The following is a 13,146-nucleotide window of genomic DNA, read 5'->3' as shown; positions in this document are numbered from 1 at the left end:
GTGGCTCAGTTAAACAGCTGACTTCGGCTCAGGTCATGATCTCCCAGTTTGTGAGTTCTAGCCCAGCATTAGGCTCACTGCTGTCAGCACAGCCTGTTTTGGAGCCTCTGTCCCCTCTCTGCCCCTCCCCTGTCGGTTCTCTCTCTCAAAATAAACTTAAAAAAATAAAGCAATTTGGGACTAATTGAAAACTGGTGTTTCAGTAGCTATTTTGGTTGTTTGTTTGTTTGTTTGTTTTCAGGTCTAATGACGTCCTAAATAAAGTGGCCTGGTTATGTTTGCAGTAAGAAATTTGCCCTACCTCTAAGACATTAAAGCTGAGAATCTGTCTCCTCCCACTTCCCAAAGCAATCCTATTCATGGGAATCTATTTCATGGAACTGCTGACCGTGATCTTTTACTACCTCTCCCTCTAAAATATCCCCCCCCCCCATTGCCCATGTCCCACTCCCACTCCTGATCTTGACAACCAGGGACAGTGTCTGCATCACTTCATACCGTGTCCCTGATGCCTGGCACATGCCTTGTAAGATGTAGGACATTAATAATCTTGAGTTGTTACTCCAGTGACAGTGAATTCAGTGCTGAGGCAGCTCATTCCATTCAGTGTGCTCTCCTGTGTCATTCCTATTTTCCCTGATCTATTTTGTAATTTGCCAGGCACTTTACTCAATCCTCACATGATTATATGAGATAAAAGATAACTCTATCCACCTTACCAATTAGGAAAGTGAAGAACCAAGGTTAAGGAACCTGACTGAGGTGTATAGCTGTTAAGTGGCAGAGCCTGGGTTCAGACTCAGTCTGGCCTTGGAGCCAGTGCCTGTAACTGCTGTGTCACCTAACAGTCCTCAAAGCTGGGTAAAGTCCTTTCCTTATGTACTGTGAAGGGTATCTACATGCCAACCAATGATTGTTTGGGATACAGTGGTGAACAGAACAGGCATGTCCCTTTCCTGAAGCTTTCACAGATAAAAATTACATCATTACAACCCTAAAGGTGAAGGGATAAAATGCAAGCAAGTAAAGAAGGTAGAAATGAGAATGGGTACAAGGGTTGGCAAATAAGTCTCAATACTCAGAGCTGTAAGAATGAGAGTAAGGATGGGGCACCTGGGCGGTTCAGTCCGTTGAGCATCTGACTTCAGCTCAGGTCATGATCTCACAGTTTGTGGGTTCGAGCCCTGCATCAGGTTCTGTGCTGACAGCTTGGAGCCTGGAGCCTGCTTCAGATTCTGTGTCTCCCTCTCTGCCGCTCCCCTTCTCACACTCTGTCTCTCTCTCAAAAATAAAGATTAAAAAAAAATTTTTTTAAACAATGAGAGTAAGGGTGATTGAGAGGGGAAACCACAAAGATCATTCGTTGCAAGCTGGAACAGAGTGAAAGCTGGAGTCCATTTTTGTATTCTATCAAAGGCATGTTCTAGTACTTTGGATAATGACACCAACTGTGTGGGATTTAGGCAAAATTCTGTTCTATGACAAGGGATCCTGGACAGTTAATTTTCTATTGCTGTGTTGATGCAGTTCCAGAAAATTCTTGGAAACTAATCTAAAAACTAAGCATGCTCTCTTTAACCTCTGCTTCTAGGCAAACTCCTTGAGCCTTATTCTTTGACTACAAATAGCACAAAGGAAACTGAGCTGCAGTTGCTGTCTTCAGCGTGTATTTGAATCGTCTGAAAATTCACCTCGCCGTCTGGATCCCATGTTATTTCATCTTATGGGGGGGGGGGGACAGGGGGCGGGGGGATGCTACACAAAAATGTAATATCAATTGCCTTGGTGGGGGGCTGGGAGTGGGAACAGGCCTTTTATTTCTCATTTTCCTTTGGGTAACCTAAAAGTTTTAATCCTGTGTTACTTTTTTAATGTTTAAGAAAAACTCATTTGAATTCACCAACCATCAACTGAAAACCAAAGCACATGATCCCCACCAACCAACCCTGAGCATTTTGCATCAAGTTTTTCCTTCAGGTTTTTCAAACTGGGATCCAAGAACCACCTGCATTAAAATCACCTGGGAAGTTTACCAGGCAGGTTCCCTGGCCCCACTCTCAAAAGATTCTGTGTCTGTGCACCTGCGATAGAACCCAGGACTCAGCTTTTTTGTTTCCCTGATTCTTAGGTGCAGTAAGCTGTGTCCATCACATAGTTCCCCCTGCCTCCAATCCCCACACACTTTTTTAAATAAGAAACTTCAGCTGTTTGAGTTTCAACTAACCAGGGTTAAGACTTCCAGCAACAAAGAACTTTGAGGAAAAGTTCCACTAACAGATTTTGGCTGCTCTTGTGGACAGCAACCTTTTCTCATTTTACCTTTGACATTTTAAAACTACTTAGTCTGAGTGGAAGAGGGTTGTTTCATATCTACAACTATAGTTAGTCTCCAAGGGAACTGATCTTGCTTTCATGTATATGACCAAGGACCTGGGAAAGGAACATTTTTTAAGATTCACAGGAGGACCCAGGGGCTCTCACATATTAACTTAACAAAATAGCAAGTATTTTAGCTTTTAATGGCCAAGCAAATACTCAAAAGATTGGTCAAAATGATAGACAAAGGAGATTTGTAGAGGCAGTAAAGGAAAGGAAAAAGGAACCAGAGTGGGAAGAACTAAAAAGAGGTAACTACACTCTTCAAACTATAATAGAACACAAAATATACCAGCAATAAGTTGATTATAGCATTCATTGATGATGGAATTACACTAGGAAACCATCACAACAAAAGAGAATATTCTTTTGAAAAGAACAGTTTACTAAGTGAAACATTCCTTTGAAACATAACATGCAAAAGATTGCCAAATATGTCAGTATGGAAGCCCTTGAATTTATATTTACACATCTCAGCAATGATTTTTACAAATTCCACTCCACATCACATCAAGTTACTCATGCATGTGTGTAATACTTGTATCTCGGAATGATGAACCACGTTTTAGCCAAGCTTCTTGGAAACAGATTTGCTCACATTGAGATGTATGAAAGAAAAGTTATTTTTGGTCAATAGGTGAACACTTACCCTTAGCTGTAAAGGAAGGTGATAAACAGTTTAGCTTCTGAATATAGAATGGTCTGTTCAGTGCTATGTTTTTTTGATAAAGTTTCTTTTTGGTCCTTGGTACCTTAATTTCTTCTCTCTGATTTTCGGGGAAAGACAGAGGTATAGATGAGACTGGTATTGGAGACTTCGGTGGCAGACATCTTGTTGAGACCATTTTAACCAATGATTGAGTTGTTTGAGAAGGAGTAGGCTTGGTTGCGAGTTCTTGGCATGGATTTAAAATGGAGCCTTTGAGATTCCTAAAGTCATCACAAGTTGCAACCAATTGTTTGGTGGTGGATGAACTTTTTAGAGATGTTGGTCTAGAATTCCATTTATATTTGCCGGCATTGCTCCAATTCCATTTTGAAGCATTTTGTTCAAGCTTGCAAGATCCAGAATTGCTTTTTCTTTTTTCACGACTTTTATCTACACAAGTCGTCTGAAGACTCAAAGGGTCTGAAAGTTTGGGCTGTCTCACTTTGGGTATAGCTTTGGAGGAAGAGGGTCGTTCAGTAGCTGCCAGAGTACAGAAGGTAGTTTGTAGTCTGGGCCTCTCTTTTTGGATAGTCATGTGTTGCAATCTTTCCATTTCTAGTAAACGAGTTATCAGACGTTCAACAGAGCTTTCTGGAGGATCTACTGTCACTTTCCAATTTTCAGATTTTGAAAGGGCTAATTTGTGCAAGTCCAGGGTATTGAAAGGAGAAGGGAGAAAATCAGGATATGGAAATACTTCACTTGGTTCCTCTGTGAAAGATTCCTCAACGTTTACTATTGTTTCTGGCTTTAAGTTCAGGTCCATCTTTTTAAAGTAGGGGAGCAAACTATCATTTGCTTTTTCATTTTCTGATAAATCACTTTCATCTGTTAAGTTTTCTTCCACACTGCTGTTTCCATATTTCAAGTTCCAATTTAAAGCAGGTAAAGTTTCACCACTATTGTTTTCTATAGTCGAACATAAGTTAATATAAGGCTCATTTCTGTCCTTCAAAAAGTCTCCATCAGCATAGGGCCAGCAGAGAACCGATGGTATCTGCAGTCCAGGGTAAGAACCAACTTGCTTCTCAACTGAAGCACTTGTTACAAGTGAGTGGTTCAGAGTAAAGAGCCTTATGGGATTATTGGTTACATTAAAGCCAGTTTCCACGGATGATTTTCTGAAATCCCTTTAAAAAATGATTTAGTTAATGAATGGTTTGTTGACTGGAATTAAAATGCTATTAAAATAATCAAAAAGTAAAATTATCAAAGACTGGTTAATGTTTAGTTTCCAATGGCCTATGTGTATCTATCTGTAACTGACAGATGTTAACTTCCAAATATGCTCAAGTACATAAAACAATATACATTTTTAAACGTATAGATTAGAATATTAACTGGATATCCCTGTGTGCATTCACAGGAAACTAGATTGTTATACCCACAAATGGCTGTGGCTATGAATGGCCACTGGGTTGAAAGTGGCTAATTAATCTATTTACCTATGAATAGATTGTATCTGCACTGATGATGTCTGAGAAGGGGGCTATCCAACTCAAACTGAAATTGCATTGACATGTTTATGACCCAGGATTAGATAAAAGGAAGCTCAAAGAATGTAATTAGGTTACTCAATAAAGCCTTCTACATTAGCCATTGTGGTCTAAAAAAAATTATGCCCATATAAAAGGAAACAAAACAATGTTCATCAAAAACTATCCCATAGTTTAAAAAAAAAAAAAAAAGAAAGAAAGAAAGAAAGGAACCATACAGGTAAAAAAAAAAAAAAAATTATCCCATTGTAATTTTCACCTGGAAGTGCTCTTTTATTTTATGACTAATGCTTCTAGGTATTATATTAGAATGAAAACTGCATAAGAGCCAGGCCATGGAACACTGAGTTTAAAATAGTTCATTTTTTTAAAGCTTACTAGAAGTACTGACATTGAAAGAGTTGAAGCATTAATTGACATGTAAAGTCTCATTATCTTCTTGCTTCTTTTAATGCCAGTTTATATTAAAGACAGCAAAGTATTCTTGAAGGATTTTGAAAAATACTTCTATTTCTACAGAAAAGAGTAAAAATTTATTTCTTTAGCTAAATATTAGTTATACCAACTTGCCTTTATAAAACCACAGGAAAGTCTCCTGAAATCTACAATTGATGACAGACACAATCCACGTTGTTTAGTGAAAAGAGCATGGAATCTGGGAGTGGGGACCTAGGTTTGAATCCCTTTGCCACCAGTGATCAGAATGGTAAGGACAATACCGACCTTGAGGTGGTCTGAGAAGCCAATTACATGAACATACTTTGCAAAATGTTAAACCCTAAATAAAAAATATTACTTTTATTCTCTTCTTGATGGCATATTGAAGAGAAAAATCTCAGTAATAAACTATTTCATTGATCCTGGGCTTCCAACTCTGCAACATCTTAGGCTTTCCCAGTATAAATAGCAAATACCTATCAAACACATTGTTCTGCTTAGTCCCCAGGAGACAAGCACTTTTACTGTTTACCTTTTATGGGTAAGGAAGCCGAGGCAGAGTGGTTAAGGTCATACATGTGGTAAGTGGTAGAGCCAGAGTGGTGGGACCGGATGTTTGTAATCCTACCCACTGCCCTCTACTGACTCAGTTTATGTTTGCTCTGTGTTAGTGTGATATAATTCAATTCATTTCATTTGACCTCTTACCTTGAAATCCTTGTTCCCAGCTGAGTTCCTTCTAGTAAAAGTAGCCTTTCTATCCCCCTCAGCACCGACATTCCCTTAGGGCATTAGTCACTAGGGTCTCTTTAGCATTTCTTGGATTCACACCTTGAATTTCAGCTTAGGGGAGTTTCATCCTGAGTCTCACAGAGGTAAAGTCCTCTGGGAGACTGCTATCAAGTGAGCCACACCCACTGTCAAAACTGGGCACAAAACTGAGGAACAGAACTCAGGATCTCCATGAAACAGCACACTGTGTGTAAAAGTGACCCAGGGTTCAATAAATGTAATTTCCACATAGTAGTACCCTGTGTTTGTAAGAAGCATTCTAGCTGGTTCTGATGCATGCTTAAGTTTAAGAACCAAAAAATAAGTAAAGTCTGAGAAGTGATACACTGTAGTGCTAATGAGCATGAACCAAGCTCTTCTTACATCCTGTTTCTACCATTCCATTCATTGTATGACTTTGGGCAAGTTACATATCTTGTCGCCCTGACTCAGTGTTCTCATCTGTAAAGTAAGAATGCTGACACCAGTACCTTATACATAAGGGATGGAAATCATTCTTGCCCCATGGACTATTATTTTCCTATTACAGTTTATTTTCCCTTCGATGAGAAGCCCAAACTCTATCCATATAAACTCTCATTTAAGGGCACAGAAATTCTTAATTGCCCATACACTGATGATCTCTGTAGTGTAAGCCAGCCACTTCCTAGTTTAGGGTTTCCATAATTCCCCCGTATTTATAGGCAATACTTTTTCTTCAGGTTGTTTTTCTTCCTAGTATCTAAGATGAATAGTTAACTCATTGTATTTAAATATATTTCACTAATTTATGGGTTTATAAAAATAAATATTCTCTCACCTGTTCTCCATGTTACTTCCTTCGTTAAGAGGATAACTCCATAACTGAAACATCCCTTGCTTACTATTCTGATAACAGAAAAACCATGGACAACATTTTAGTAACTGAATGCATTAAAAAAAATACTTGAGGAGTATGATGAATAAAATCCCACCTGTGTTCTTTTGTGAGCATGCTCTGACAAATTAAGTTCTAGCATCAGTTGCTCTATTGAAATTTCCAAATGGTTCTATACAGCAGCAGAAGACTTTTAAACGCAAGACATCTCTGTTCCCTGCTCTTGTTCTAAGACTGTATAATTCTTGTTCTAACCAAGAATCATTTGTTTTTACTGACTTCAGCAGGAACTGGTATAATCTGTTGCAAGTACCAGCTAAACAGTGTTAACTAATAAGCCTTGAATAACATTAAGATTTACTGATAGTTAAGTATTTTATATCCTGATCAAAAAAAGTAAATGAAAGATTAATTTCTTCACTACTTCAACTACTTAGTTGAAATGAACCATTTCAATTGCTTCAATAAATCTCAAGGGCTGAAACTACTTCTCTTTTGGCAATGTTAATTTCCATTTATGGTATTATTATATTGAAAAATACATAATAAAATATTAATTTAATGACCAGTTTGCAGCCCTATAGAACAGAAAAGGCTTTGACTTGTTTGAAGAACTCTACAGAAATGAAATTGATATTTTTAAAGAAAGAAATTTTTTAATGAGCATACATGTAATTTTAAAATAATGTTTTGTGAATTATTTAAAACCAAACATTTATCCTTACCTTGTTAATTGAACCTGAAAGAATGTGTATGGAAAAAATGACAATTAATAGTTAGATAAAACTGGTTGCATTAAAAACAAACCCCCTTTAATATAAGTGGCTATTTGTATTACAAGTATGAATATAAATTTTTAATGTTTATAACTATAAATACACACATCTAGGATTTCTTACCACCTGTTGCACTATCCTTTCCAGGTGGGAGATTTTTATTTTCAGGATCAGGTATTTCTGAATCCAAATTCCAGTGACACAAGTTCTAAAACAATATTTGTTTTAGGATAAAAACAATGTTAAGAACACTTTAATAAAAGCTCAAGTACGTAATTTTTCATGTCTGTAGATAAAGTCTGACAAGAAACACAAAGTTTCTTGACCCGTTGTCCCTCCTATAAGGACACTACCAGCATTTTTGAGAAGCAGGTAGTGTTAACAAACTGTTAACAACTTGATGACACCCATTAGGAAATAGAAAGGCTTTTATAATGATTTATGGCTTCATTCCTATTTTGGTTTTTTTTTTTGTTTTTTTGTTTGTTTGTTTTAAAATTTTTTACGTTTATTTATTGTTGAGACAGAGAGTCAGAGCATGAACGGGGGAGGGGCAGAGAGAGAGGGAGACACAGAATCAGAAGCAGGCTCCAGGCTCCGAGCCATCAGCCCAGAGCCCGAAGCGGGGCTCGAACTCACGGACCGCGAGATTGTGACCTGAGCTGAAGTCGGACGCTCAACCGACTGAGCCACCCAGGCGCGCCTCTATTTTGTTAAAAATAATGACACATAGGTTTTCAAAACTGATTTTAAAAATACAATAAAATATCCAGTTCTGTGTGTCCCTGGTACACCATGGCACATTGGCCAAATTTTCTGTATCCGAACATGGGATCTGATATCCTATAAAATCTTTCCATCGACCAAAAAAAATTCTCTAATCCTCACATCGTACTCAACACTGACCAACCCACCAATCATTCTAGACTCCAGATATTGAAAAAACACTCAGGAAGTATTCAAAAGCAAGTCAAGAAATGAATAGGGGAAGATATTAATATGTACTGAATATTTTATGTTCCAGACATTGTGCTATGCCAGGGGGAGGGGGGAAATGTGGGGTGTGTGTAGGAGAGGATTGTAACAATTTATCTTGGAATAGGCAAAATGAGGAGGTGGATTTTTTTATTTTTTTAGTAACTTTTTAGGAGCAAACTCAGTTATTTCCTATCTCAAAATAAGAAAACCCTTTGTAAATTAAACTCTAAGCAATACACAAATAAAACATTAGGTGTCATCACAAAACTAAAAGAGGAACAGGGAGAATAAGCTTAAATACAGTCTGAGGATTTAACTGGCCCACAAGAAAATTATCTCCTGACAGGAAAGGTAGTTGAACATTGGGAAGGTAGCCTGCAGATTATCTTTCTCTGGAGGTTAATTCCCTGCTCCCTGAGATAACATGTAATTAGGTCTAGTCTCCTGAGAATCATCTGGGGACCTTTTTAAAACTAATACTTGAAAAAAAAATTACCACAAGTTCTGACTCAATAGGATGAAGGTAAGGCTCAGTTATTTGTATTTTTAAAACCTCCCTGACAGATTATCAGGCTTCTTTCAGCTCTGTGATCCTGGTCCACTAATGCACAAGAGAACATGTGAGAGAAACATCCTTACAGTGACACCTTAAAGGGAAGCTGTTAACTGTGGCTGAGGTCATCCAATACTATTAATATGGGAGCACCTGCGTGGCTCAGTGGCTTAAGCATGGGACTCTTGATTTTGGCTCAGGTCATGATCTCAGGGCTGGTGAGTTAGAGCCCTGGGATGTGCTCTGGGCTGACAATGTGAAGCCTGCTTTGGATCCTCTGTCTCCCTCTTTCTCTGTCCCTCCCATGCTCATGCTTGCACTCTCTCTCTCTCTCTCTCTCTCTCAAAAATAAATAAATTTATTAAATAAGAGATTAATATAACCCAATTTGTCAACTGGTAAGGAAAGCTATTAACTCCGCACGACATCAGCGGGATTGCAAACTCCTTACAGGTTGGGAACGATTAGGCTCTTTGATATCCCACCTGCCTTATCAACACTTTTCACAAAGTTATGTGTGAGAAGATTTTACAAGGTGAGCACGGCCTGATGGATCAATGTGGCATCTTTCACGAAGTCCAATTGCAACAGGAAGCGTTTTGAGGTTTGGAGGGAAGCTGGTGAATTTCTCCTTCATTAAGAGAAATAACAATTTTCCCTTTGCTATTAGTGCAAGTTCCCAAGAGGAACATCCCACACAAACCGCTCACAATGACAAAGCAGCAGGGGTCTCAGCAGGAAGACTCAGCAGGAGCTCTGTCTTAGCAAAGCAGCTGCCTAATGCTCAGGTCACTGCCACAGGCTGTACCTCCTTCGAGATGCTGGATGCACGCGGGGTGGTGCCATTGTTCTCTCCATTTCTTCTTCCCATTTTGCATCTCTGTTTCCTTAAAATCCTACACAGGTTGTGGGACAGGCACAATAGATGGGTAAGGTATAACAGTGATTTTTTTTTTTTTCAAAGCTTGTGCTTTGGCTCCTCATCTAAAGGAGGTTACAAAAATGTTTAGAATGGAGGACAAAGAAACTATGAGGACAGGGAAGAGGTAACAATAGGAAATCAACCAGAAATAAGGTGCAAGCCAGACAAAAAAAAAACAAAAAACAAAAAACAAACAAACAAACAAACAAACAAAAAACACAGACAAAGCAAATTCTAAAATCTAACTGACAGAAGATTAGGAAATTAAGGTCTTAAGTGAGAAAGGAAACATATCAGATAGAAAGATAAAATACAAATTAGAGGCGCAATTGCGTGGCTCAGTTGGTTAAGCATCTGACTCTTGATTTCAGCTCAGGTCGTGATCCCACAGTTAGTGGGATTGAGCCCAGTGTCAGGCTCAGTGCTGACAGCTCAGAGTCGGCTTGAGATTCTCTCTCGCCTCCTCTCTGCCCCTCTCTCACTTGCACTCTCTCTCTCACTCTCTCTCAAAATAAATAAATACACTTAAAAAATACAAATTTGAGGGGCACTTTGGTGGCTCAGTCCGTTGAGTGTCCAATTTTGACTCAGGTCGTGATCTCACAGTTCGTGAGTTTGTGAGCCCTGTTGGGCTCTGTGCTGACAGCTCAGAACCTAGAGCCTGTTTCAGATTCTGGGTCTCCCTCTCTCTGCCCCTCCCCCACTCCTACTCTGTCACTCTCTTTCAAAAATAAATTAACATTAAAAAAATAAAAAAAAAACAAATTAGAAAAAATACATCAATTATCTGGAACTCATAAAACAGGGCCAGGAACTCTTTGGCTTTTCATTAGGCAAAACAGGTGCTCCATTTGAAAGCCGGATGAACCTTATAGCCCCCCATGCATGTTTTGGGGACACTAGAAGGCCCAAAGGACCAAAACACTATTTTCCATGCCCAACTATCATGGTTTCTAAGCCCACTACTGTATAAGGTAGAAGTATCTGAGAAGATAATAGACAAGACAATCACTGGGTTAATGTATGACTATGTGGAATCACAAATTAAAGCCACCGCAGTAATCAGTATATTTCTTAATCATTTACAATTTATTGTCTCCTAGAAGGAGAGGCAGATCCTGAAGAAATAGAAGAGTACAATTCAGGTATCGATCCACCCGCTCTATGCCAGGCCCTGGGATGGAACAATGAAGGAGGAGGAAGGAATTTGCTGAATAGGTGGCACAGCCTGGGGACCCCCCAAGTGTGTGCCACGGAGTAGGGCCTGGGGTGCCTGGAAAAGGCTACCGCACCTGGAGGAGGGGCCAAGAGACAAGGAGGCCTTTGTGACAAAGCGTCGGCGAAAGGAGCCTCAGGACAGGAAAGCAGGGAGAGAGGTTCAGGTGGGAGGCGCAAAGCCCGCTAGTGAGCTACCCCTCCTGACCCTTCCTTCCCGGGCCGGGGGTGGCTCGGTCCGGGGCACGGAGCAGGTGACAGCAGGTGGGGCTCGCGGGGGCGCCCCGGGCCGCGGCCTCTTACCCCATGGCGCCGCATGCCCACGTGTCGTCGTCGGCGTCGTCCCCGAAGGCGCTGTTGCCCCGAGGCCCGGGTCCCTCCGCGTGCGGGGCGAACAGCTTGACGGGCGCCCCCTCGGACTCGGCCTTCCTGCAGCGGGAGGACAGGGGGGGCAGCGGACGGCGGCTGGCCGCGAGCGCGCCCCCCTCGGCGCTGGACGGCCTGCGGGACGCAGGGGCCCAGGCCGGGCCCAGCGAGGCCAGCCTGGGCTGGGGCTGCGGCTCCGCGGGCCTCCCCAGCGGCCCGGTCGCCCGGCAACTACCATGGAGCGGGGGCGCTCGCGACGGCCCCGCGTTCCACCGGGGCCACCGGTATTCCGGGGCCGCGGGCCGGTCGGGGGCCGCCTGGACCCGGAGCCTTCTGGGGGTCGCCAGGCCTCCAGCCCCTCGGGGCGAGCCGCGCCGCCAGGGCAGTGCCTTGAGTCCGGGCCCCTGCGCCCCTCCGCTCCTCCTCGCGGACGGACAGGCGCACTCAGCCATCGCAGGTGGAGGGGCCGCCCCGAGGCTCCGCAAGGGCGGAGGTCACGGCCGCAGGGACTTCTCGGGCCTTCCTGGGCCCTGGCCCTGACCCTGACCGCGAGCTAAGAGATCTCCGCAGGTCCCTGGCACCTGTTTGAATGAAGCCAGGGGGTCGGGCTGGCTAAATGTACGTATGTGCACGGATATATGTACAGTTCTATCCATGCTTACAATATGTAAATTTAATTAAAATGGAAGAAGGAAGGTATCCCCGGTGAGAGCAAGCCCACCTCTGGTGGTTCCAGATCAGTCATTGGTCTTACAACAGAAGAACAGAAGCTGATATTTTTTTCTATCTAGGATAAATTTAGATGATAGGAGACCAGTTTGGCCCTCCAAATGTATATCTCTTACTTCAGTTCCATGAAATCAATGTGTGGGGTGGGAGAGGAAGGAGCGTGTATGCATATATATGATATGGATATATTATTATATGTGCAGTATTGTGTATATACATGTATAACAAATATGTAAGTGAATATTTACATATTTATGGCTGATATATGTGTATGAGTAAATGAATATTTAAAGATATATATGTATAAGTAACATATAATAATATATAAAGATATATGTGTATAAGTAAAGAATGTTTAAAGAAATCAGCAATATTCTTTATAAGAAAGCATTGACATTTGAGAAAGACATTTTTGCAATCATTTGCTGATGATACTATTGCATTCTGTTGGGTTGAACATCCAACTATAGATTCGAACCCCAAAATGTTTCATTAAGCATCTAAATGCACTGGTTCTTAACATTTGGGGGGAAGAGATGTCATGCTCCTTTGAGAGTCTTCCCAGAAAATGCACATATAAACCAGATGTCCAACAGAATTTCAAGGGTTTGTCAGCTTTTGGAACTCCCACCTCCACCCCCTGCCCAGAGGTGTCTGTCTCCTTCTTCTGCATGTCCATTTTCCTCTCAGAAAGGCCTTTCCTGGCTTGGCTTTCAAGAAGCCTTCCCACCCACTTTACTCTTTCATAAGACCCTATTTTTATTCTTTCACTGTATGCCTCACAGTCTTGTTAATCTTGTGTGCTTTTCTATTGCCTGTCTCTTCCCATTGGAGTATAAAGCTCTGTGAGGGTGGAGACCTTGACTGTCTAGTTCACTGATCTACCCTATCACTTTAAAACTGTGCCTAGCACATAGTAGAAGGACAATAAATATAAGAG

The 13,146-nt window shown here is 41.2% G+C and overlaps 1 protein-coding gene across 6 annotated transcripts in view; it reads right to left on the bottom strand.

Moving 5' to 3' along the window:
* The window catches only part of FAM217A (family with sequence similarity 217 member A), a 30,753-nt gene that overhangs the window by 12,666 nt on the left and 4,941 nt on the right, over nucleotides 1–13,146 (bottom strand). Inside the window, exons 3-9 of one of the 6 annotated variants that reach the window (XM_045057180.1) lie at nucleotides 11,415–12,058; nucleotides 9,783–9,870; nucleotides 7,567–7,651; nucleotides 7,393–7,406; nucleotides 6,765–6,839; nucleotides 6,611–6,678; nucleotides 2,741–4,215 (exon numbers count right to left, since the gene is read on the bottom strand). In XM_045057180.1, coding sequence (XP_044913115.1) covers nucleotides 2,997–4,215; nucleotides 6,611–6,678; nucleotides 6,765–6,839; nucleotides 7,393–7,406; nucleotides 7,567–7,651; nucleotides 9,783–9,870; nucleotides 11,415–11,929 — 2,064 coding nt within the window. In that variant the 5' untranslated portion in view covers nucleotides 11,930–12,058 and the 3' untranslated portion in view covers nucleotides 2,741–2,996. Of the gene's footprint in view, nucleotides 1–2,740; nucleotides 4,216–6,610; nucleotides 6,679–6,764; nucleotides 6,840–7,392; nucleotides 7,407–7,566; nucleotides 7,652–9,782; nucleotides 9,871–11,414; nucleotides 12,346–13,146 lie in introns of those variants that run through there. The other 5 variants (XM_045057175.1, XM_045057178.1, XM_045057179.1 and 2 more) reach the window with 5 other exon arrangements.

The sequence above is a fragment of the Felis catus genome, chromosome B2, assembly GCF_018350175.1.
Source record: "Felis catus isolate Fca126 chromosome B2, F.catus_Fca126_mat1.0, whole genome shotgun sequence".
Classification (NCBI taxonomy): Eukaryota; Metazoa; Chordata; class Mammalia; order Carnivora; family Felidae; genus Felis; species Felis catus.
This window is presented reverse-complemented; position numbering and strand designations above follow the sequence as displayed.